The 23,566-nt window shown below is 40.8% G+C and overlaps 1 protein-coding gene across 1 annotated transcript; it reads left to right on the top strand.

Annotated features, from left to right (window-relative positions):
• The first annotated feature begins 15,216 nt into the window (after window positions 1-15,216).
• On the top strand, window positions 15,217-23,336 carry dlx3.S (distal-less homeobox 3 S homeolog). Its single transcript, XM_018238050.2, has 3 exons — window positions 15,217-15,622; window positions 20,696-20,886; window positions 21,917-23,336. Exons 1-3 carry the CDS (start codon window positions 15,298-15,300, stop codon window positions 22,223-22,225), a joined length of 825 nt encoding a protein of 274 aa, XP_018093539.1. The 5' UTR covers window positions 15,217-15,297; the 3' UTR covers window positions 22,226-23,336.
• Window positions 23,337-23,566: the final 230 nt, after the last annotated feature.

Here is a 23,566-nt window from a genome sequence, read left to right as displayed (position 1 = left end):
ATATAGGAAGGTCAGTGATCCCAATGTTATTAATAGGGAATAAAGATAAATATATAGGAAGGTCAGTGATCCCAATGTTATTAATAGGGAATAAAGATAAATATAAAGGAAGGTCAGTGATCCAATGTTATTAATAGGGAATAAAGATAAATATAAGGAAGGTCAGTGATTCCAATGTTATTAATAGGGAATAAAGATAAATATATAGGAAGGTCAGTGATCCCAATGTTATTAATAGGGAATAAAGATAAATATATAGGAAGGTCAGTGATCCCAATGTTATTAATAGGGAATAAAGATAAATATAAAGGAAGGTCAGTGATTCCAATGTTATTAATAGGGAATAAAGATAAATATAAAGGAAGGTCAGTGATCCCAATGTTATTAATAGGGAATAAAGATAAATATATAGGAAGGCCAGTGATCCCAATGTTATTAATAGGGAATAAAGATAAATATAAAGGAAGGTCAGTGATCCCAATGTTATTAATAGGGAATAAAGATAAATATAAAGGAAGGTCAGTGATCCCAATGTTATTAATAGGGAATAAAGATAAATATAAAGGAAGGTCAGTGATTCCAATGTTATTAATAGGGAATAAAGATAAATATATAGGAAGGTCAGTGATCCCAGTGTTATTAATAGGGAATAAAGATAAATATATAGGAAGGTCGGTGATCCCAATGTTATTAATAGGGAATAAAGATAAATATATAGGAAGGTCAGTGATCCCAATGTTATTAATAGAGAATAAAGATAAATATATAGGAAGGCCAGTGATATGATCCCAATGTTATTAATAGGGAATAAAGATAAATATATAGGAAGGTCAGTGATCCCAATGTTATTAATAGGGAATAAAGATAAATATAAAGGAAGGTCAGTGATCCCAATGTTATTAATAGGGAATAAAGATAAATATAAAGGAAGGTCAGTGATCCCAATGTTATTAATAGGGAATAAAGATAAATATAAAGGAAGGTCAGTGATCCCAATGTTATTAATAGGGAATAAAGATAAATATAAAGGAAGGTCAGTGATTCCAATGTTATTAATAGGGAATAAAGATAAATATATAGGAAGGTCAGTGATCCCAGTGTTATTAATAGGGAATAAAGATAAATATATAGGAAGGCCAGTGATCCCAATGTTATTAATAGGGAATAAAGATAAATATATAGGAAGGTCAGTGATCCCAATGTTATTAATAGGGAATAAAGATAAATATATAGGAAGGTCAGTGATCCCAATGTTATTAATAGGGAATAAAGATAAATATATGGAAGGTCGGTGATCCCAATGTTATTAATAGGGAATAAAGATAAATATATAGGAAGGTCAGTGATCCCAGTGTTATTAATAGGGAATAAAGATAAATATATGGAAGGTCGGTGATCCCAATGTTATTAATAGGGAATAAAGATAAATATATAGGAAGGTCAGTGATCCCAATGTTATTAATAGGGAATAAAGATAAATATAAAGTAAGGTCAGTGATCCCAATGTTATTAATAGGGAATAAAGATAAATATATGGAAGGTCGGTGATCCCAATGTTATTAATAGGGAATAAAGATAAATATATGGAAGGTCGGTGATCCCAATGTTATTAATAGGGAATAAAGATAAATATAAAGGAAGGTCAGTGATTCCAATGTTATTAATAGGGAATAAAGATAAATATATAGGAAGGTCAGTGATCCCAATGTTATTAATAGGGAATAAAGATAAATATAAAGGAAGGTCAGTGATTCCAATGTTATTAATAGGGAATAAAGATAAATATATAGGAAGGTCAGTGATCCCAGTGTTATTAATAGGGAATAAAGATAAATATATAGGAAGGTCGGTGATCCCAATGTTATTAATAGGGAATAAAGATAAATATATAGGAAGGCCAGTGATCCCAATGTTATTAATAGGAAATAAAGATAAATATATAGGAAGGTCAGTGATCCCAGTGTTATTAATAGGGAATAAAGATAAATATATAGGAAGGTCAGTGATCCCAATGTTATTAATAGGGAATAAAGATAATATATAGGAAGGTCAGTGATCCCAATGTTATTAATAGGGAATAAAGATAAATATATGGAAGGTCGGTGATACCAATGTTATTAATAGGGAATAAAGATAAATATATAGGAAGGTCAGTGATCCCAATGTTATTAATAGGGAATAAAGATAAATATATAGGAAGGTCAGTGATCCCAATGTTATTAATAGGGAATAAAGATAATATATAGGAAGGTCAGTGATCCCAGTGTTATTAATAGGGAATAAGATAAATATATAGGAAGGTCAGTGATCCCAATGTTATTAATAGGGAATAAAGATAAATATATGGAAGGTCAGTGATCCCAATGTTATTAATAGGGAATAAAGATAAATATATAGGAAGGTCAGTGATCCCAATGTTATTAATAGGGAATAAAGATAAATATATAGGAAGGTCAGTGATCCAATGTTATTAATAGGGAATAAAGATAAATATATAGGAAGGTCGGTGATCCCAATGTTATTAATAGGGAATAAAGATAAATATATAGGAAGGTCAGTGATCCCAAGTGTTATTAATAGGGAATAAAGATAAATATATGGAAGGTCGGTGATCCCATGTTATTAATAGGGAATAAAGATAAATATATAGGAAGGTCAGTGATCCCAGTGTTATTAATAGGGAATAAAGATAAATATATGGAAGGTCGGTGATCCCAATGTTATTAATAGGGAATAAAGATAAATATATAGGAAGGTCAGTGATCCCAATGTTATTAATAGGGAATAAAGATAAATATAAGGAAGGTCAGTGATCCCAATGTTATTAATAGGGAATAAAGATAAATATAAAGTAAGGTCAGTGATCCCAATGTTATTAATAGGGAATAAAGATAAATATATAGGAAGGTCAGTGATCCCAATGTTATTAATAGGGAATAAAGATAAATATATAGGAAGGTCAGTGATCCCAATGTTATTAATAGGGAATAAAGATAAATATATAGGAAGGTCAGTGATCCCAATGTTATTAATAGGGAATAAAGATAAATATATAGGAAGGTCAGTGATCCCAATGTTATTAATAGGGAATAAAGATAAATATAAAGTAAGGTCAGTGATCCCAATGTTATTAATAGGGAATAAAGATAAATATATAGGAAGGTCAGTGATCCCAATGTTATTAATAGGGAATAAAGATAAATATATAGGAAGGCCAGTGATCCCAATGTTATTAATAGGGAATAAAGATAAATATAAAGTAAGGTCAGTGATCCCAATGTTATTAATAGGGAATAAAGATAAATATAAAGGAAGGTCAGTGATTCCAATGTTATTAATAGGGAATAAAGATAAATATATAGGAAGGTCAGTGATCCCAATGTTATTAATAGGGAATAAAGATAAATATATAGGAAGGTCAGTGATCCCAATGTTATTAATACGGAATAAAGATAAATATATAGGAAGGTCAGTGATCCCAATGTTATTAATAGGGAATAAAGATAAATATATAGGAAGGTCAGTATTTTTTTCCAGAAAAGGTGGCAACCCTAGTCATGGGTCCGGATTGCAGGTCGGGTAACGGGTCCAAGCGGGTAAGATTGCGGCTTGCGGATTACAGGTTTGGTACGAGTTCCAAAAAATGGACCCGCGCAGGACTCTAGTGCCAAATAAGGGCTGTGATTGGCTATTGGTGGCCCCTATGTGGACTTGCAGCTACAGGAGACTCTGATTGACAGGACAACTGGTTTTTATTCGGGATGCACTGAATCCACTATTTTGGATTTGGCAGAATCCCCGAATCATTTTCGTATGCAAATTAGGATTCGGAAATCAGGCAGAGGGATTCCGCTGAATCCTGCTGAAAAAGGCCTGATCCCGAACCGAATCCTGGATTGGTGCATCCCTAGTTTTTATGCACCAAAACTTGCCTCCAAGCCTGATATTTAATAATAATCACCTCTGCAAGAGATAGGGATCATGTGGGCTTTTTTAGGGGCCCCTTGTTACTCGTTGCAGAGGATTATACAAACCATCCAAGGGCCAATAAGACGCCAACTTCAGCTGCACAAACACAGGCCCAAACGCTGCTGTCGATATTGTCCTGTTCTCAGCAACTTTTCATTTGGTCTTCATTTTTATTATCTCCCCGCTGCCTCCCGCCGGCTGGATTGGAAATGACACTCGAAGTGCTTTGTTTTCCGAAGTTGCCCGAACTTTTCTCATGAGTGCCATCCTGCCGGTGGGAGGCCATTCGGGGGGAGAGTAGTCGCCCGAAGAAGAGGAGATTTGTTGCCGGGCGACTACTCTCCCCGAATCTGAGCGTATGTCTCTGTCCCTTAGTAGGGGTAAGAATATCTATTGGATAATGGTTGGTGTCCCCTGTTAACTAACCAGTCCAATTCCCTCGTGCTATTTAGGCCGGGCACCTCCATTTACCTCCCTCCTACCCCCGCCCAATACCTAAAATATAGGGGCACAACGTTTACCCCAGCACAGGGCAGTAGTTTGAAGACGGACAGAGACTGCAGGATAAATAGGAAAGGCCTAAATACAAAAGAAATAACAAGAATAAGGCTGGAGCCGACAAGAGCAATGGGTTTTTGGCTCACAGGGTCAGTGACCCCCTTCATTTGAAAGCCGGAAAGAGGCTGACAAGGGAGGCAAATAACTGAGAAATAATAAAAATGAAGACCAAATGAAAAGTTGCTGAGAACAGGACAATATCGACAGCAGCGTTTGGGCCGGTGTTTGTGCAGCTGAAGTTGGCGTCTTATTGGCCTGACTTGTGACTTGTATAATCCCTGGGAAGTGGCCCAGACTGGCCTATATCTATAGCTTGTGGCAAATGCCAGAGGAGCTGCTGAAAGTTGTCATAGACACGAACGATTTATTGGGCTGGTGGGGCCTCTGTGTATTTGGAAAGCCGAGGCCGATTGTTAATCCCAGTCCAGAACTGCTGGGAAGGCTCCAATGTTCCATACAGGTTTTTATTTAGTATTTTTATTTAAAATATGTGATTTCATATTGGTTTTATGTGTTTTTCTTCAACCCTCTACTTCTTGCTTTTATATTCAAATAACACAACAGGCAACACATGGGCGGCCTCCAAAGAACTAACTCTGAATGAACCAAAACCCCAGTTTGTTTCTACAAAAACCCCAAAGTATTTCCAACCTGAATGAGTTTTCTGCCCTTGTGCACAAGGAGGGACCGACCCCATAGGAAATAGAACTTCCTGAACTTTATACATTGAAGTTGTGAACTGAACTGTAACCTTGCGACTCCCAACCTTGTGCCTCCCACTGCTACTTTCTTCTGTCTGTGCACTGCCTGAAGCCTTGTGCCTTTATATGGTCACAGAGCAACCCCTCAGTGACTTCTAATATCCTTATCATTTACAGTAGGGGGTACAGTATCCCTTATAATACATGAGTGATATTCAGAGTTCCCTGTATAACTCAGCCTGCAGCCTTGTGTCTTTATATGGTCACAGAACAACCCCTCAGTGACTTCTAATATCCTTATCATTTACAGTAGGGGGTACATTATCCCTTATAATACATGAGTGATACTCAGAGTTCCCTGTATAACTCAGCCTGCAGCCTTGTGCCTTTATATGGTCACAGAACAACCCCTCAGTGACTTCTAATATCCTTATCATTTACAGTAGGGGGTACATTATCCCTTATAATACATGAGTGATACTCAGAGTTCCCTGTATAACTCAGCCTGCAGCCTTGTGCCTTTATATGGTCACAGAACAACCCCTCAGTGACTTCTAATATCCTTATCATTTACAGTAGGGGGTACATTATCCCTTATAATACATGAGTGATACTCAGAGTTCCCTGTATAACTCAGCCTGCAGCCTTGTGTCTTTATATGGTCACAGAACAACCCCTCAGTGACTTCTAATATCCTTATCATTTACAGTAGGGGGTACATTATCCCTTATAATACATGAGTGATACTCAGAGTTCCCTGTATAACTCAGCCTGCAGCCTTGTGCCTTTATATGGTCACAGAACAACCCCTCAGTGGCTTCTAATATCCTTATCATTTACAGTAGGGGGTACATTATCCCTTATAATACATGAGTGATACTCAGAGTTCCCTGTATAACTCAGCCTGCAGCCTTGTGCCTTTATATGGTCACAGAACAACCCCTCAGTGACTTCTAATATCCTTATCATTTACAGTAGGGGGTACATTATCCCTTATAATACATGAGTGATACTCAGAGTTCCCTGTATAACTCAGCCTGCAGCCTTGTGCCTTTATATGGTCACAGAACAACCCCTCAGTGACTTCTTATATCCTTATCATTTACAGTAGGGGGTACATTATCCCTTATAATACATGAGTGATACTCAGAGTTCCCTGTATAACTCAGCCTGCAGCCTTGTGCCTTTATATGGTCACAGAACAACCCCTCAGTGACTTCTAATATCCTTATCATTTACAGTAGGGGGTACATTATCCCTTATAATACATGAGTGATACTCAGAGTTCCCTGTATAACTCAGCCTGCAGCCTTGTGCCTTTATATGGTCACAGAACAACCCCTCAGTGACTTCTAATATCCTTATCATTTACAGTAGGGGGTACATTATCCCTTATAATACATGAGTGATACTCAGAGTTCCCTGTATAACTCAGCCTGCAGCCTTGTGCCTTTATATGGTCACAGAACAACCCCTCAGTGACTTCTTATATCCTTATCATTTACAGTAGGGGGTACATTATCCCTTATAATACATGAGTGATACTCAGAGTTCCCTGTATAACTCAGCCTGCAGCCTTGTGCCTTTATATGGTCACAGAACAACCCCTCAGTGACTTCTAATATCCTTATCATTTACAGTAGGGGGTACATTATCCCTTATAATACATGAGTGATACTCAGAGTTCCCTGTATAACTCAGCCTGCAGCCTTGTGCCTTTATATGGTCACAGAACAACCCCTCAGTGACTTCTAATATCCTTATCATTTACAGTAGGGGGTACATTATCCCTTATAATACATGAGTGATACTCAGAGTTCCCTGTATAACTCAGCCTGCAGCCTTGTGCCTTTATATGGTCACAGAACAACCCCTCAGTGACTTCTATTATCCTTATCATTTACAGTAGGGGGTACATTATCCCTTATAATACATGAGTGATACTCAGAGTTCCCTGTATAACTCAGCCTGCAGCCTTGTGCCTTTATATGGTCACAGAACAACCCCTCAGTGACTTCTTATATCCTTATCATTTACAGTAGGGGGTACATTATCCCTTATAATACATGAGTGATACTCAGAGTTCCCTGTATAACTCAGCCTTCAGCCTTGTGCCTTTATATGGTCACAGAACAACCCCTCAGTGACTTCTAATATCCTTATCATTTACAGTAGGGGGTACATTATCCCTTATAATACATGAGTGATACTCAGAGTTCCCTGTATAACTCAGCCTGCAGCCTTGTGCCTTTATATGGTCACAGAACAACCCCTCAGTGACTTCTAATATCCTTATCATTTACAGTAGGGGGTACATTATCCCTTATAATACATGAGTGATACTCAGAGTTCCCTGTATAACTCAGCCTGCAGCCTTGTGCCTTTATATGGTCACAGAACAACCCCTCAGTGACTTCTTATATCCTTATCATTTACAGTAGGGGGTACATTATCCCTTATAATACATGAGTGATACTCAGAGTTCCCTGTATAACTCAGCCTGCAGCCTTGTGCCTTTATATGGTCACAGAACAACCCCTCAGTGACTTCTAATATCCTTATCATTTACAGTAGGGGGTACATTATCCCTTATAATACATGAGTGATACTCAGAGTTCCCTGTATAACTCAGCCTGCAGCCTTGTGCCTTTATATGGTCACAGAACAACCCCTCAGTGACTTCTAATATCCTTATCATTTACAGTAGGGGGTACATTATCCCTTATAATACATGAGTGATACTCAGAGTTCCCTGTATAACTCAGCCTGCAGCCTTGTGCCTTTATATGGTCACAGAACAACCCCTCAGTGACTTCTATTATCCTTATCATTTACAGTAGGGGGTACATTATCCCTTATAATACATGAGTGATACTCAGAGTTCCCTGTATAACTCAGCCTGCAGCCTTGTGCCTTTATATGGTCACAGAACAACCCCTCAGTGACTTCTAATATCCTTATCATTTACAGTAGGGGGTACATTATCCCTTATAATACATGAGTGATACTCAGAGTTCCCTGTATAACTCAGCCTGCAGCCTTGTGCCTTTATATGGTCACAGAACAACCCCTCAGTGACTTCTAATATCCTTATCATTTACAGTAGGGGGTACATTATCCCTTATAATACATGAGTGATACTCAGAGTTCCCTGTATAACTCAGCCTGCAGCCTTGTGCCTTTATATGGTCACAGAACAACCCCTCAGTGACTTCTAATATCCTTATCATTTACAGTAGGGGGTACATTATCCCTTATAATACATGAGTGATACTCAGAGTTCCCTGTATAACTTGGCCTTTTGTTGCCATCGCTGTAAAGGGGCAATGCTCTTGCGCTGCTTCTGATTCACCAAAATGAGGTGCAAATAATGTTCCCTGCAGCAATCATAGGGGTGCTGTTTTCAAACAATGGCCCAATGCCCCCAATGCTAGAACTGCAGCAAACTTGCCATCACTTATGACTTTACTCATTTAAATTTGTCTTTATTGGGGAGTCTGGGTTCTTATTGGCTCTTATTCACCCCTATCCTGCCACTAGGCTCCAATAAACCAATTGCACATCGCCCTCTGCTGGTCAAACAGGAGTAAAACATGATATTAAGAGCTTTATTTTATTTTGCATTTATTTCATTCTCTCCAGGGTCCACGTGAGACTAGGGGCCAGTTTAACCCTGTCAGAACCAAAGAGAAAAGCACTTAACAGTATTATGGGTTATAACTCCCTGGACAAAAGAGAAGGAAATAGACATCTCATTATATTCTGCAAAGAAGGAGAAAATGGACTGTGAGCAGAGAGGATGAGAATGGGGTTTAAGGAAGAGGAGGACAAGGGTCATGGAACCCCTGGAAAAATGAGAACAAGGAACATGGAACCCATAGGAGAAAGAGTAGGACGTCTGGGGCCCCTGGGCAAAGGCAGGAGTAAAACAAATGTTGTGGAACGTTGGGCCAAGGGAGGAGGAGAACAAAGGGGAGTGAAACAACCAAGAGAAGGAACGAGGAAAAAATGGTGTGTTTTTATATAATGTCAATATTCCTGCACTGCCAGTTCCTGATCTAAATATGGGAATTGACTGGCAATGAGATCTATGACTCCTGCAGTCTGAATTTATACAGGGAACTCTGAGTATCACTCATGTATTATAAGGGATAATGTACCCCCTACTGTAAATGATAAGGATATTAGAAGTCACTGAGGGGTTGTTCTGTGACCATATAAAGGCACAAGGCTGCAGGCTGAGTTATACAGGGAACTCTGAGTATCACTCATGTATTATAAGGGATAATGTACCCCCTACTGTAAATAATAAGGATATTAGAAGTCACTGAGGGGTTTGTCTGTGACCATATAAAGGCACAAGGCTGCAGGCTGAGTTATACAGGGAACTCTGAGTATCACTCATGTATTATAAGGGATAATGTACCCCCTACTGTAAATGATAAGGATATTAGAAGTCACTGAGGGGTTGTTCTGTGACCATATAAAGGCACAAGGCTGCAGGCTGAGTTATACAGGGAACTCTGAGTATCACTCATGTATTATAAGGGATAATGTACCCCCTACTGTAAATGATAAGGATATTAGAAGTCACTGAGGGGTTGTTCTGTGACCATATAAAGGCACAAGGCTGCAGGCTGAGTTATACAGGGAACTCTGAGTATCACTCATGTATTATAAGGGATAATGTACCCCCTACTGTAAATGATAAGGATATTAGAAGTCACTGAGGGGTTGTTCTGTGACCATATAAAGGCACAAGGCTGCAGGCTGAGTTATACAGGGAACTCTGAGTATCACTCATGTATTATTATGGATAATGTACCCCCTACTGTAAATGATAAGGTTATTAGAAGTCACTTAGGGGTTGTTCTGTGACCATATAAAGGCACAAGGCTACAGGCTGAGTTATACAGGGAACTCTGAGTATCACTCATGTATTATAAGGGATAATGTACCCCCTACTGTAAATGATAAGGATATTAGAAGTCACTGAGGGGTTGTTCTGTGACCATATAAAGGCACAAGACTGCAGGCTGATTTATACAGGGAACTCTGAGTATCACTCAAGTATTATAAGGGATAATGTACCCCCTACTGTAAATTATAAGGATATTAGAAGTCACTGAGGGGTTCTGTGACCATATAAAGGCACAAGGCTGCAGGCTGAGTTATACAGGGAACTCTGATTATCACTCATGTATTATAAGGGATAATGTACCCCCTACTGTAAATGATAAGGATATTAGAAGTCACTGAGGGGTTGTTCTGTGACCATATAAAGGCACAAGGCTGCAGGCTGAGTTATACAGGGAACTCTGAGTATCACTCATGTATTATAAGGGATAATGTACCCCCTACTGTAAATGATAAGGATATTAGAAGTCACTGAGGGGTTGTTCTGTGACCATATAAAGGCACAAGGCTGCAGGCTGAGTTATACAGGGAACTCTGAGTATCACTCATGTATTATTATGGATAATGTACCCCCTACTGTAAATGATAAGGATATTAGAAGTCACTTAGGGGTTGTTCTGTGACCATATAAAGGCACAAGGCTACAGGCTGAGTTATACAGGGAACTCTGAGTATCACTCATGTATTATAAGGGATAATGTACCCCCTACTGTAAATGATAAGGATATTAGAAGTCACTGAGGGGTTGTTCTGTGACCATATAAAGGCACAAGACTGCAGGCTGATTTATACAGGGAACTCTGAGTATCACTCAAGTATTATAAGGGAAAATGTACCCCCTACTGTAAATTATAAGGATATTAGAAGTCACTGAGGGGTTCTGTGACCATATAAAGGCACAAGGCTGCAGGCTGAGTTATACAGGGAACTCTGATTATCACTCATGTATTATAAGGGATAATGTACCCCCTACTGTAAATGATAAGGATATTAGAAGTCACTGAGGGGTTGTTCTGTGACCATATAAAGGCACAAGGCTGCAGGCTGAGTTATACACTAAGATAATGGAATGGGAAATAATCCCCAGCAATAGAATTGCCCGTCAGTAATTAGTAGCGATAGGTCTAAAGCACTTTGGCTTGTTCAGTCATTGTCTCCCTGTCCGAGGGTCTGACACTCAAACCTGAACTGAATGACAATTTTCCGGCCCAAACCCATTGGATGGAATTACAAAATTGATATGAAGATCTGGGCAACTGCCTGTTCCCATTATTGTATTCCTGTTAATGGAAATGTGGATCCTGGGAGCCTCGTCCCACCCAATAGGGATGTCACTTTCAGACGGATTGCAAGCCTCTAGGGGGAGCCTAATGAGTCACAGCCGCGTGTGGGGCCGTCGGTACAGGAGATTCTCAGAACCATTTAGGAAAGAAGCAGAATCTGGTCCAGATGAACACGGAGGGGGTAAAGTCAGGGGCAACATCCGAGTTCTGCTCAGTGTTTGTAGTTTCAGTTTTTGACAAAAAATATAAAAATCAGCCAGGAGGGGACAGTAAAGCCGTGACTCATTAGGCTCCCCCTAGAGGCTTGTACGGAACGCATTTTAGGACATCCTGTAGCGAAATACTTCTCCTTCATGCGATGTCCTATGTCTTTGGAATGGCGCATCGGTTGCTTTTACCGTCAGTCATCGTTGAAATCTGCAATCGCACCTCCGTCCTCTACCCTCCCTTCTCAACCTTCAGTCTTACCAACTCCGCCATCAGCCCTCCATCCTCCACCCTCAATCCTCCATCCTCCACCCTCAATCCTCTTCCTTCCGCCCTCAGTCCTCTTCCTTTTAGTCCTCGTCCCTCCGCCCTCCCTGCTCAGTACTCCCCCGCAGATCTCTCTTTTCAGCCGACAGTCTTATTCATAACTTTCTGAAGTGGTGAGCGAGGGTGGAGGGCTGAGGGGGAAGACTGAGGGCGCAGTTCGTATGACGGCTGAGAATGAAGGGTAGAGGACGCAGGTGCGATTGCAGATTTGGACGATGACTGACGGTAAAAGCAACAGATGCACCATTCCGAAAACATAGGACATCGCATGAAGGAGATGTATTTCGCAGCAGGATGTCCTAAAATGCGTTCCGTAGGCTTGCAATCCATCTGAAAGTGACATCCCTATTGGGTGGGACGAGGCTCCCAGGATCCACATTTCCATGAACACAAATCTCAGCTCTTTCAATACTAAAGACGTGTCAAATCCTTAATTGTTGGGGGTCTGAAGTGGCCAGTGGGGAAATAGATGTAACTGGACTAATAACACATTATTGTCACTAGATATTGAATTAGGGCCCATGTGGCCCCCGTGAGAAGTGAGAGGAGCGGCGACACATTTGTCTTGTCTACAATCGTTTATTTGTGCCGCTATTTTACTTTTACTTTTAATTATGTCGATCACTAAAAATTCTGTGATATATTAGAGAGTCTCCTGCACAAGAGCATTGGCTGCTGATACAGAAAAGCTGCTTTACACTCAATACACTCAATATATCACTTCACCCAACATCATTTGTAATAGGTAAAGAAATCGCTCAAATCTCTCTTCTTAATATTTTACCCAAAATGTTGTTATATGATTAACTTTTTATTCAGCAGCTCTCCAGTTTCCTATTACAGCAGTTGGTTGCTAGGTCCAAATTCCCCTAGCAACCATGCATTGATTTGAATAAGAGACTGGAATATGAATAGGAGAGGCCTGAATAGAAAGACGAGGAATAAAAAGTAACAATAACAATACATTTGTAGCCTAAGGGCAGAGACACAAGCTCAGATTCAGGGAAATTAGTTGCCCAGCGACAAATCTCCTCTTCTTCGGGCGACTAATCTCCCTGAACTGCCTCCTACTGGCTAGAATCGAAATCGCCAGCGGGATGTCAATCAGTACACTTAATTTTCCGAAGTTGCCAACTTTGGGCGAGTGCCATACGGCCATGGATTTAGATTCTTACCGGCAGGAGGCAGTTCGGGGAGATTAGTCGCCCGAAGAAGAGGAGACTTGTCGCTGGGCGACTAATCTCCTCAGCGTGTGTCTCTGCCCTTGTTATTTAGATGGGTCGGTGACCCCCATTTGAGAGCTGGAAACGCAGAAGGCAAATGAAGATCAATTGAAATGTTGCTTAGAACTAGTTGTTCTGTTACATCCTAAAAGTTAACTTAAAGGTAAACCAAAACCTAATGTTGATTTTTTGATGTGCGCTGGGTTTTGTGCAATACCCCAAAGTTTTCAGGCAAAATTCTGAGTTTTTGTGCCCCTGTCCTGCACATGATATTTTTGGCCACAGGAGGGAGCCCTTTCATCATCACAGGTTTGGAAGATTCCAAGTACAGGTGGGGCTTCTGTTATTTACAGTCCTTGGGATCTGCTGGGTTTCCATAACATGGAGCAACTCTAAATATATAATAATAAAAACAAACTAATAGTATTATTATTATTACTATTATTATTATTATTATTAATAGATTGTTTTATTCCAGACAAATAGCACATTAGTCAGAACCTAAGAGTTGTTTTTTACAATAGGATTATCCAGAATACTCGGGACCTGGGGTTTTCCGGATAACAGATCTTTCCGTAATTCGGATCTTCATACCTTAACTCTACTAGAAAATCATGTAAACATGAAATAAACCCAATAGGCTGGTTTTGTCTCCAATAAGGATTAATTATATCTTAGTTGGGATCAAGTACAAGAAAAGGGAAATCAGTTTTAAAAATTTGAATTATTTCGATAAAATGGAGTCTAATGGGAGATAGGGGTTTTCTGGATAAGGGGTTTCCAGATAATGGATCCCATCCCTGTACTGAGTGTCAGTAGTTAATGGGCAGATAGACTGGTGTCTAGACAGATAATAATAGGAATAACTAGGAGATGAGGATAGGTATATAGATAATTGATACACAGATAAAGGACAGACAGACAGATAATAGACAGACAGATAATGGAGAGATAAATAACAGACAATTGTAGAATGATTGACAGATACAATACAGGGATATTGAGAAAGGAATATTTGTTCCCCTTTAGGGCAGATACACACGCTGCTATTTCGGGAGATTATTCGCCCAGCGACAAATCGCCTCTTCTTCGGGCGACTGATCTCCCCGAATCTAAATCGCTTTGGCTTTCTGAAGTCGCCCAAAGTTTCCTCGTGAGGCTCCACGAAGCTTTGCAACTGCCGCCGATTTTCATTCTAGACGGCGGGAAGGCAATTTGGGGAGATCAGTCGCCCGAAGAAGAACCGATTTGTCGCTGGGCGACTAATCTCCTGAAATAGTAGCATTTATCTCTGCTCTTAAGTGCAGTATATGGGACCTGTTATCCAGAATACTATGGACCTGGGTTTTTTTTTGGATAACGGATCTTTCCATGATTTGGATCTTCATCCCTTAAGTCTACTAGAAAATCACATAAACATTAAATAAACCGAAAATGCTTCCAATAAGGATTAATTATATCTTAGTTGGGATCAAGGACAAGCAACTGTTTTATTATTACAGATACTCCAGATAACGGATCTTCCCATAATTTGGATCTTTATCCCTTAAATCTACTAGAAAATCATGTAAACATTAAATAAAGCCAATAGTCTGGTTTTGCTTCCAATAAGGATTAATTATATCTTAGTCGGGATCAAGTACAAGCGAGTGTTTTATTCATTTGGAGCTTTCTGGATAACTGGTTTCCAGATAATGGATCCCATACCCCATATAGTGGATTGTGCATGTCATGTATATATATATATATGTTTATTTACAATTTCGTGGCCCTATTAGCGCCCAGCAGTTATTTACCAGCCCCCCGAGTGGCGTAACTCTATATTTGGGGGGACACTTATGTGTTTGGGGGGAGAGGCTGTGTATAACAGAATTTACTGGGGTTTCGTGTAGATGAAAGTGTTTCTTTGTAGTAGAAAAGCTGAGCCATAAATAAAGAGCTGGGGAAGAAATGTGTTTTGCCTGGAAGGCTTTGCTGCTGGAGCCAATAGGAATGTGGGAGCCTCCCTGCTGGAACCTATAATTATGGGCTAGAACTGGTCTGTGGAGCTTTGCCTGTATATTGTACTGGGAGACGCTGGCATGTGATTCATTCCTCTGGCTCTGCACAAACATGAGTGGCCCCTATGAGAAGAAGATGGCCGTGTTGACCGACCTGAGCACCTCGTGCCACCCTGTGACCAAGGACTCGCCCACCCTGCCCGAGTCCAGCGCCACCGATATGGGCTACTATAGTGGCCACCTCTCTGCCGGCCAACATGACTTCTTCCCCACTCAGACTTACTCCCCTTCCATCAGCAGCTACGGCTACCCCCACCCCCAGTACAACTTCAATGGGCTTGTGGGCAACGAGGGCTACTTGCCCAAGGACGACTATCAGTATGGAGCCGGGTACCGGCCGTTTGCTCATTACAGAGAACCCCCAGTGCAGGAGACAGGTAAGGACACAATAAGGGGCAATTGTAAGGACAATTGATATAGGACCTGTTATCCAGAATGCTCAGGACCTGGGGTTTTCTGGATAATGGATCTTTCTGTAATTTGGATCTTCATACCTTAAGTCTAATAGAAAATCATATAAACATGAAATAAAGCCAATAGGCTGGTTTTGCTTCCAATAAGGATTAATTATATCTTAGTTGGGATCAAGTACAAGGTACTGTTTTATTATTACACAGAAAAAGGGAAATTGTTTTTAAAAATTGGAAATTTTCAATGACAATGAAGTCTATGGGAGACAGCCTTTCTGGAGTTTTTCTGAATGAACCACTTTAGAAATCTCTAGCAAATGCACTGCAAGGAGTTTATATGCTCCCCCCCGTGTGAAATGGTTTTGGATTAAACCTGAACTTACTGTGAGTGAATGTGATGGGGGCCTTAGATTGTAAACTCACCGGGGCAGGAGCTGATGGGAATTTTATAAGGACCTTAGATTGTAAGCTTACTGGGTCAGGGACAGGTGGGAATGTGATAGGGACCTTAGATTGTAAGCTTACTTGGTCAGGGGTTGATTTGGAATGTAATAGAGACCTTAAATTGTAAGCTCACTGGGGAAGGAACTGATGGGAATTTTATAAGGACCTTAGATTGTAAGCTCACTGGGGCAGGGACAGGTGGGAATATGATAGGGACCTTAGATTGTAAGCTCACTGGGGCAGGGGCTGATGGGAATGTGATAGAGACCTTAAATTGTAAGCTCACTGGGGCAGGAACTGATGGGAATTTTATAAGGACCTTAGATTGTAAGCTCACTGGGGCAGGGACTGATGGGAATGTGATAGGGACCTTAGACTGTAAGCTCACTGGGTCAGGGGTTGATGGGAATGTGATAGAGACCTTAGACTGTAAGATGACTGGGACAGGGACTAATGGGAATGTTATAGGGACCTCAGATTGTAAGCTCACTGGGGCAGGGACTGATGGAAATTTTATAAGAACCTCAGACTGTAAGCTCACTGGTGCAGGGGTTTATGGGAATGTGATACGGACCTCAGATTGTAAACTCACTGGGGCAGAGACTGATGGGAATGTGATAGGGATCTTAGTCTGTACACTCACTGGGGCAGGGGTTGATGGGAATAGAGACCTTAGATTGTAAGCTCACTGGGGCAGGGGTTGATGGGAATAGAGACCTTAGATTGTAAGCTCACTGGGGCAGGGGTTGATGGGAATAGAGACCTTAGATGTGATAGAGACCTTAGATTGTAAGCTCACTGGGGCAGGGGCTGATGGGTAATCTCTGTAAAGCTCTGCAGAAATGTGTTGAAGGTACAAAACAGACAATAACAACACACAGGAGTGTATAGAAGGCAGTGGGTTTATTGTGGGACACAGATGAGTGACAGGCTGAATAACAACAGGAGGAATTATACAAATCTCACACTATAGTTCTGAGTTCCTGCGTTATTGTGAATTGTATATTAATCTCAGTGTTTCTGTCACTTATAGAAAGTTATTGAATGGGGAGGTTGATCCTGGCAGTGAAGGGGTTAATTACCAGTCCTGTTTATTGCCGGTGCTTCTTTCATGGTCGGTCCCAGCGATTCTGGTTAAATGGATTATGTGGTTAATGGATCAGAGGCGCCGGCAGAGAACGGTGTTGGGGAAATGTTGGGTTTTACCCCCTGCAAATGACCAGACACTATGGGGGGACGTCATATAATCGCTCCCCAATAGTTGCTGATGGTGCTACTTAACTGGAAATGCTTCTGTGCAGTTGGTTATATTTAAATGCTCAGGGCACAACTGAATGAGAGGCAGCTCCTGGGCTCAGGATTTGTCTCATTCATTTGCCAGCACTGTGTGTGTGGCTAGTGTTTTGTACATAGGGGTTGCCCTTTATAATGCTAATGCCCATGTCCCACCCTGTCTCCCAAATCCGTCTCCTGCAGCCCAGTCTCTTTGTCTGACCCTCGGGCCCAAACAATGGCCGTGTGTGCCTGTGTCATGTGATAGCCCGGGGGCTATGGCACAATTCCGGGCATTTCATAGTCTCACGAGTAGCCACACAATGGACTGGCTCACTTCTTATTGATCTCAGTGGCAGAAATCATTGCAGTTGGTCGGTGGATGAGGCACGTTGGGCTGGAGCTGAGCCGGGTACAGAGGAGTCGGACCCTACAAGTTGTGCCACTTTAACCACAGGTTTTGCCCTCGGATTGCAGAGACCATGGCACGGTGGCAACTTAGATGAGCCCAGTCTAGTTCTATCCCCACGCCTGTCACTGCTTCTCCATCTGCAGTCTCACTATACTTCTGTCCAGAGGGTCTGAAACAGTCTCTTTATTGATCAGACCGTCTCTGGTTCTACCCATGAAATCTCACTCTACTGACAACTGTCTGTTCCTGATTAAATCTTCCCTGTCTCGTTGCAGTTATATCCTGGCTGTGTGATTACAGCTAAACTGCCTGACTGTCTGACTCTACCTGGAATGTCTCTCCATGGGCCACAGACTGTCTGTCTCTCATTAGATCATCCCCAGCCTCACTGTATCCATAGCTGCACTACATATCCCTTAACTGTCTGTGGCTAATAGGGACCTTAGATTGTAAGCTCCTCTGGGACAGGGACTTATGTGAATGATGTATAATCTCTGTAAAGCAGTATAGATTATGTCAATGCCATATAAATAAAGGATAACAATAACAACTCTTTAGAAGGGCCGTATCTTTTATGGTTGTTGATCCTTTTTTATCTCAGGGGTCTCTGTGTGTGTGAGTGTGTATATATATATATTTATGTCATCATCTCTAGCATAGATATATTCTATCTGTCTGTCTATATCCATCATTCTCTCTATCTCTCTCTCTCTCTCTCTCTCTCTCTCTCGTTATCTATCTATCTATCTATCTATCTATCTATCTATCTATCTATCATCTATCTATCCATCAATCACTATCTATCTATCTATCTATCTATCTATCTATCTATCTATCTATCTATCATCTATCTCTTTCTCTCTCTTTCCATCCATCTATTATCTATATATCTATCCATCCATCCATCCATCAATCAATCCCTATCTTTTTATCTATCTATCCATCAATATATCTCTTTCTCTCTCTATCTATCTATCCATCAATCCATCCATCATCTATCTATCTATCTATCTATCTATCTATCTATCTATCTATCTATCTATCTATCTATCTATCTCTATCTATCACTATCTATCTATCTATCTATCTATCTATCTATCTATCTATCTATCTATCTCTCTCTCTCTCTATCTATCTATCTATCTATCTATCTATCTATCTATCCATCAATCCATCTATTTATCTATTTATCTATCTATCTCTCCCTCTCCCTCTCTCTCTCTCTCCCCCTCTATCTATCTTACCGATTGTTGGTCCATTTGGATCATACAACGGATCTACAGAGACTTGCTGGTAGAGAACGACATCAATGCTCTGATGTGGTCCACATCCTACAGAATTTCAAACCTACCTGATATCTGGTTGATTTTTTGGAGGCCCCATAGAGAGGCCGATAGGCTATTGACTCTCTGTCTAAGAGGGTAGAAGAACCAGGGATTGTTTTAGGGGAGGACAAAACATTGGCTGTGTGTGGGATTCTGGGAAGTTTTATAGTATAACAGAAGCTGAAGACCTGCAGGGAAGGACATTCTTGATGGATGTATTTTTCCTTATCCAGAGGCAGCCTAGCCCCTAACACTAGTCCTTGCCTAGGAGGAGCCAATAAAAATAATGGTTTCTTCACAATGTTGCTAATGGATATAAAAGTATTTATAAAAAGTCAAGGCATCTGCTAATTAACCAAAGGTGTTTATTTCATGCCCACCCAATAAACCCTTCTTTAGAAGACTGACTGGGGTGGAACCATGACTCTCCCTCTATCTCTTTCTGTAAAAAAAACAAAGGGTTCCAGTAAAAAAAGCCAAAGTTCTGGGTGGGAGGGTGGTGGGGGATGTAAGAGCACCTGTAGTAGAATAAGGAGATTCTGCATGTTTGGCAACATCTCAAGCAGATACCTGAGGCCAGAGCCATGGGGCAGATTCTTATAGTGAAACTATGAACAACAACAACAATGACAGACTAACAACATCTAGTGCCTGAGGGCGACGGGGCGATGTGAACAGGTGAAGTGGGCTGAGAAAGACAAAGGAGCAGTGGGGTGGAGATAACAATCAGGAGAGGGTGGGTTGGTGGTTTTACACAGAGGAACAGGTCATGTGAGGAGAAATGTGACCGAGTTTAATGTTGCGATTCGGTCTCTTTTGAGAGCCCAGTGGTTAATCGGCATATATGGAAATGGAAGAAATTGTTATTGTGGATTTATTCCAATCAGTATGGTGTGTGGGCAAATGCTCAAGTAACTGAAGGTCAATAGTCACTACTATGGGTGAAGATTAACCAAGTGCGACCCCTCAGCAGATAGCTATAGTCATCATCATCACCATCATGCAGTTAGAATAATGAAACCAACACTTGGCTGGTTGAGTTCTTCCATCCAGTAAAAAAAAAAATCAAGGTGTTTACCTCTGAGGGATGACACGTTCATGGTGCCATAATGGTTATTTTCCAGTTGAACAACCGGATTGGTATGGTGAACCGTCTCAGGATACAGGTTGACTGGATACTCTGGCAGAGGAACTTCACTGGTGCTTTTATTGGATCTGTAAGGGTCTATGTGGTCATTTGTGTACAGAAAAAACAATTTTGGCTCATAATTCAAGCATGAGATGATGATTGTATATACACACTGATGCAACCACCAACAGGTGCCTTGTGCCTATGGGCATCCCCTTTTAAGAGAATGGGATGAGAAAGAGCTAAGCTTGGAGGAGGGGGGAACATATTTTGGAAAGAAATTGCAAGAAAAAAACAACAAGAAAACTAGGCAAAGAAAAACTATTGTGCTACATATGAGGTTGGCACTATGTCTGTACTTAGCAGTATATACCAGTGGCACTCTATGCCCAACTTTCATCCTACAGTTCCACAATACCCTCCTGTTTTTATGCTCACGGCCTCTTTCTTTCTTACAGTATCAGTGAAGGAAGAGCCAGAAACAGAAGTCCGGATGGTTAATGGGAAACCTAAAAAGATCCGGAAGCCAAGAACCATCTATTCTAGTTACCAGCTGGCCGCTTTGCAGAGAAGGTTCCAGAAGGCCCAATATTTGGCTCTGCCTGAGAGAGCAGAACTGGCCGCCCAGTTAGGACTCACTCAGACGCAGGTAATAAACTATAAACTGGTACAACTATAATATTCAGTGAGCCGTACTGACATGGGGTGGTTCACATAAGGACTCATTTTTAAATTAATTTTAATTTTTACTGTATATGGCTGAAATGACAATAAAATCCACTTGACTTGAGTTGGTTGTTAAAAGGACTCTTCAATTTACATGATACTATCACTTTTTATAATGCTTTATTTCTCTCTCTCTCTCTCTCTCTCTCTCTCTCTCTCTCTCTCTCTCTCTCTCTCTCTCTATAACTCCTCCTATTGCTCCATATAACCATCACTATAACTCCTCCTGTTGCTCCATATAAACCTCCTTATAACTCCTCCTATTGCTCCATATACCCCTCCCTATAACTCCTCCTATTGCTCCATATAACCCTCCCTATAACTCCTCCTATTGCTCCATATACCCCTCCCTATAACTCCTCCTATTGCTCCATATAACCCTCCCTATAACTCCTCCTATTGCTTAATGAATAGACATTGACCACTGTAATGGCCACTGTAGGGTGTTTTCTCTTAGGTCCTTATCACTTCCTAATGATGAGAGGTAAGTGGAGTGCAGAGCAGGGTGGAGGGTGTTTGGGTGGGGTGCTTATGGTCAGGGAGGGGGTGTCCTGAGGCTTCCTTATAGGGATTTAGAAAACATGATGCTGCTGCTGTGAAACTGGGTTAGGTCCTGTTGGAGAGGAGCTTGGGATGATTCATTGGGCGGGGTAAGGCAGGATAGATGTGTACAGCAAGTATAGGGCCTGAAAAGGGTTGGAGAGAAAACAAGACACTTCCCAGAAACACAAATGAAAACTTAGTTAGATTATTTAAGTTCATACCAGTATCAGACCATGACAGAGACGTGTTCTATGGGCTCAAACTGTAAATACAACCTTGACATGTAAAATGGTCTGAGGTGGGGATTCTTCTAAGAGTCTTTAGGACCACCAAAAATGGATAAAAGTACAAATGAAGTGTGGATAAGTCAACACCAGGTTATAACTCATCTCCCTTTGGTGTTTTTTTAGGTAAAAATCTGGTTCCAGAACCGAAGATCTAAGTTTAAAAAAATCTACAAAAACGGAGAAGGCCCTGGTTTGGAGCACAGTCCAAATAACAGCGACTCCATGGCTTGCAATTCCCCTTCATCCCCACCCATATGGGACAATAGTAGAAGCAGAACCCCTCAGCAACAACAGCAGCAAAGCCTTCCACAGTGCTCTTCCCCCACTTATCTGGAGAATTACCATCCCTGGTATACTCAACAGAACCAGCCTGGACAACACCTTCAGCCTTCTGAAGTTATGCATCAACCTCCTCCCAATACAGTGTATTAAGTGAAAAAAAGACACTGGCACTGATTTATCTAGGTGCCGTCCTGTATTGTTTGTTTGGTTTGGTTTTGATGAGAGTCAAAAATTTTGAAAAACAATGTCAGCTCAAAGTCACAGGTGCCTTGAATTGCTTGACCCCTCAGGCAAAGTTGTTTTGATGGACAATACTTTGGAGACTCCATTATTGTGGATGCTAAAGCCAGGCTGCTAGAAGCTAGTCTTTCTTGAACCTTAGAAGACTTGTGTTTGGCCCTTTAATTTATCGTTAATGACACAACCATTAATGTGATGTTCTAAAGTGCTGCTTCTCGTTCTTTTAAGCCTTTCATGACAACCATGGTTTTATTGTAAAAAAAAATGCTGAATCCTACAATAGCCGAGATAAAACTCTGAGGGAGTTATTTTTGAGACTCTTTCTTGTTGACCAATGTCATATTCTGTGCCTTATTAGGTTCATTAGGTTCAGCGAAATGTTCCATAACTCTACTGAATCAAGATAAAAAAGGCTTCTAGATTTAATTCTACACCTCCGCAGCCTCAACACCTTCCAAAAAGCAACATCCAATGACCCAGAGTCAAAGGGTTTCCGAAATCCAGTGCCACTCCATTGTTGATGGACTTCTTTCCAGAGCTGCTGTTTGTGTAACTTGGTCACGGTCCTGTGTCATGGAAATATTTAAAAAAAGAAAACAAAAAAAGACTATGGTTGGCCTTAACTTATTTTTGTAATATTTTTTTTGGAGGGGGGGGAGGGGATGTGTTTAGAATGGGAGAAGAAGTTGGTGAGGACTAACTATGATTAGAAGACGTGGGGGGGACATGTGAAGAATGTTATGGTGTGAATGCAAATAAATTGTTCTGGTATTTTGTTGGAGAACCAGTGGGTTTGGAGCTGGTGTACAATATATTTTAGCTTGTTTCTATGAAACTGCATTGGTTGCAGGTTGATAGGCCTCTCGTTGTGTCTATAAAACACATGCTGGCCTGGAGCATTGCCTCTCTATTTTTATCCTGGCTATATAAATATATCTATGAGTACATGTATGTAACGCTGCTCAGCCAGTTAGGGAGGATGACACATAATAAAGGCCAACTTTATGCGTTTCATGCCCCACACCCTGTAAACATCCCATCCTGTCTCCAGTATTTCTTAAACCCAAGGGCCTGCCCCATGTTTATAGTTATCAACCACCTTTAAAATCTACAGGATAAAAAAAAACAAAAAAACATTTATGTTTCTGTGGGTGGCTTTGTTATCATTTTATACGACACTACTTTCCCTGGAGGCATTGGAACACAAGCTTCCCAAATAATTCCGAAATGTAACGACTAAAGTTCAACAAA

This window comes from Xenopus laevis, chromosome 9_10S (assembly GCF_017654675.1).
Source record: "Xenopus laevis strain J_2021 chromosome 9_10S, Xenopus_laevis_v10.1, whole genome shotgun sequence".
Taxonomy (NCBI): Eukaryota; Metazoa; Chordata; class Amphibia; order Anura; family Pipidae; genus Xenopus; species Xenopus laevis.
This window is presented reverse-complemented; position numbering and strand designations above follow the sequence as displayed.

Coding starts and splice junctions, on each gene's coding strand:
- dlx3.S (XM_018238050.2), top strand. CDS start 15,298: ATGAGTGGCCCCTATGAGAAGAAGATGGCCGTGTTGACCGACCTGAGC. Junction 15,623..20,695: donor ACCCCCAGTGCAGGAGACAG/GTAAGGACACAA, acceptor TCTTTCTTACAG/TATCAGTGAAGGAAGAGCCA. Junction 20,887..21,916: donor TAGGACTCACTCAGACGCAG/GTAATAAACTAT, acceptor GTGTTTTTTTAG/GTAAAAATCTGGTTCCAGAA.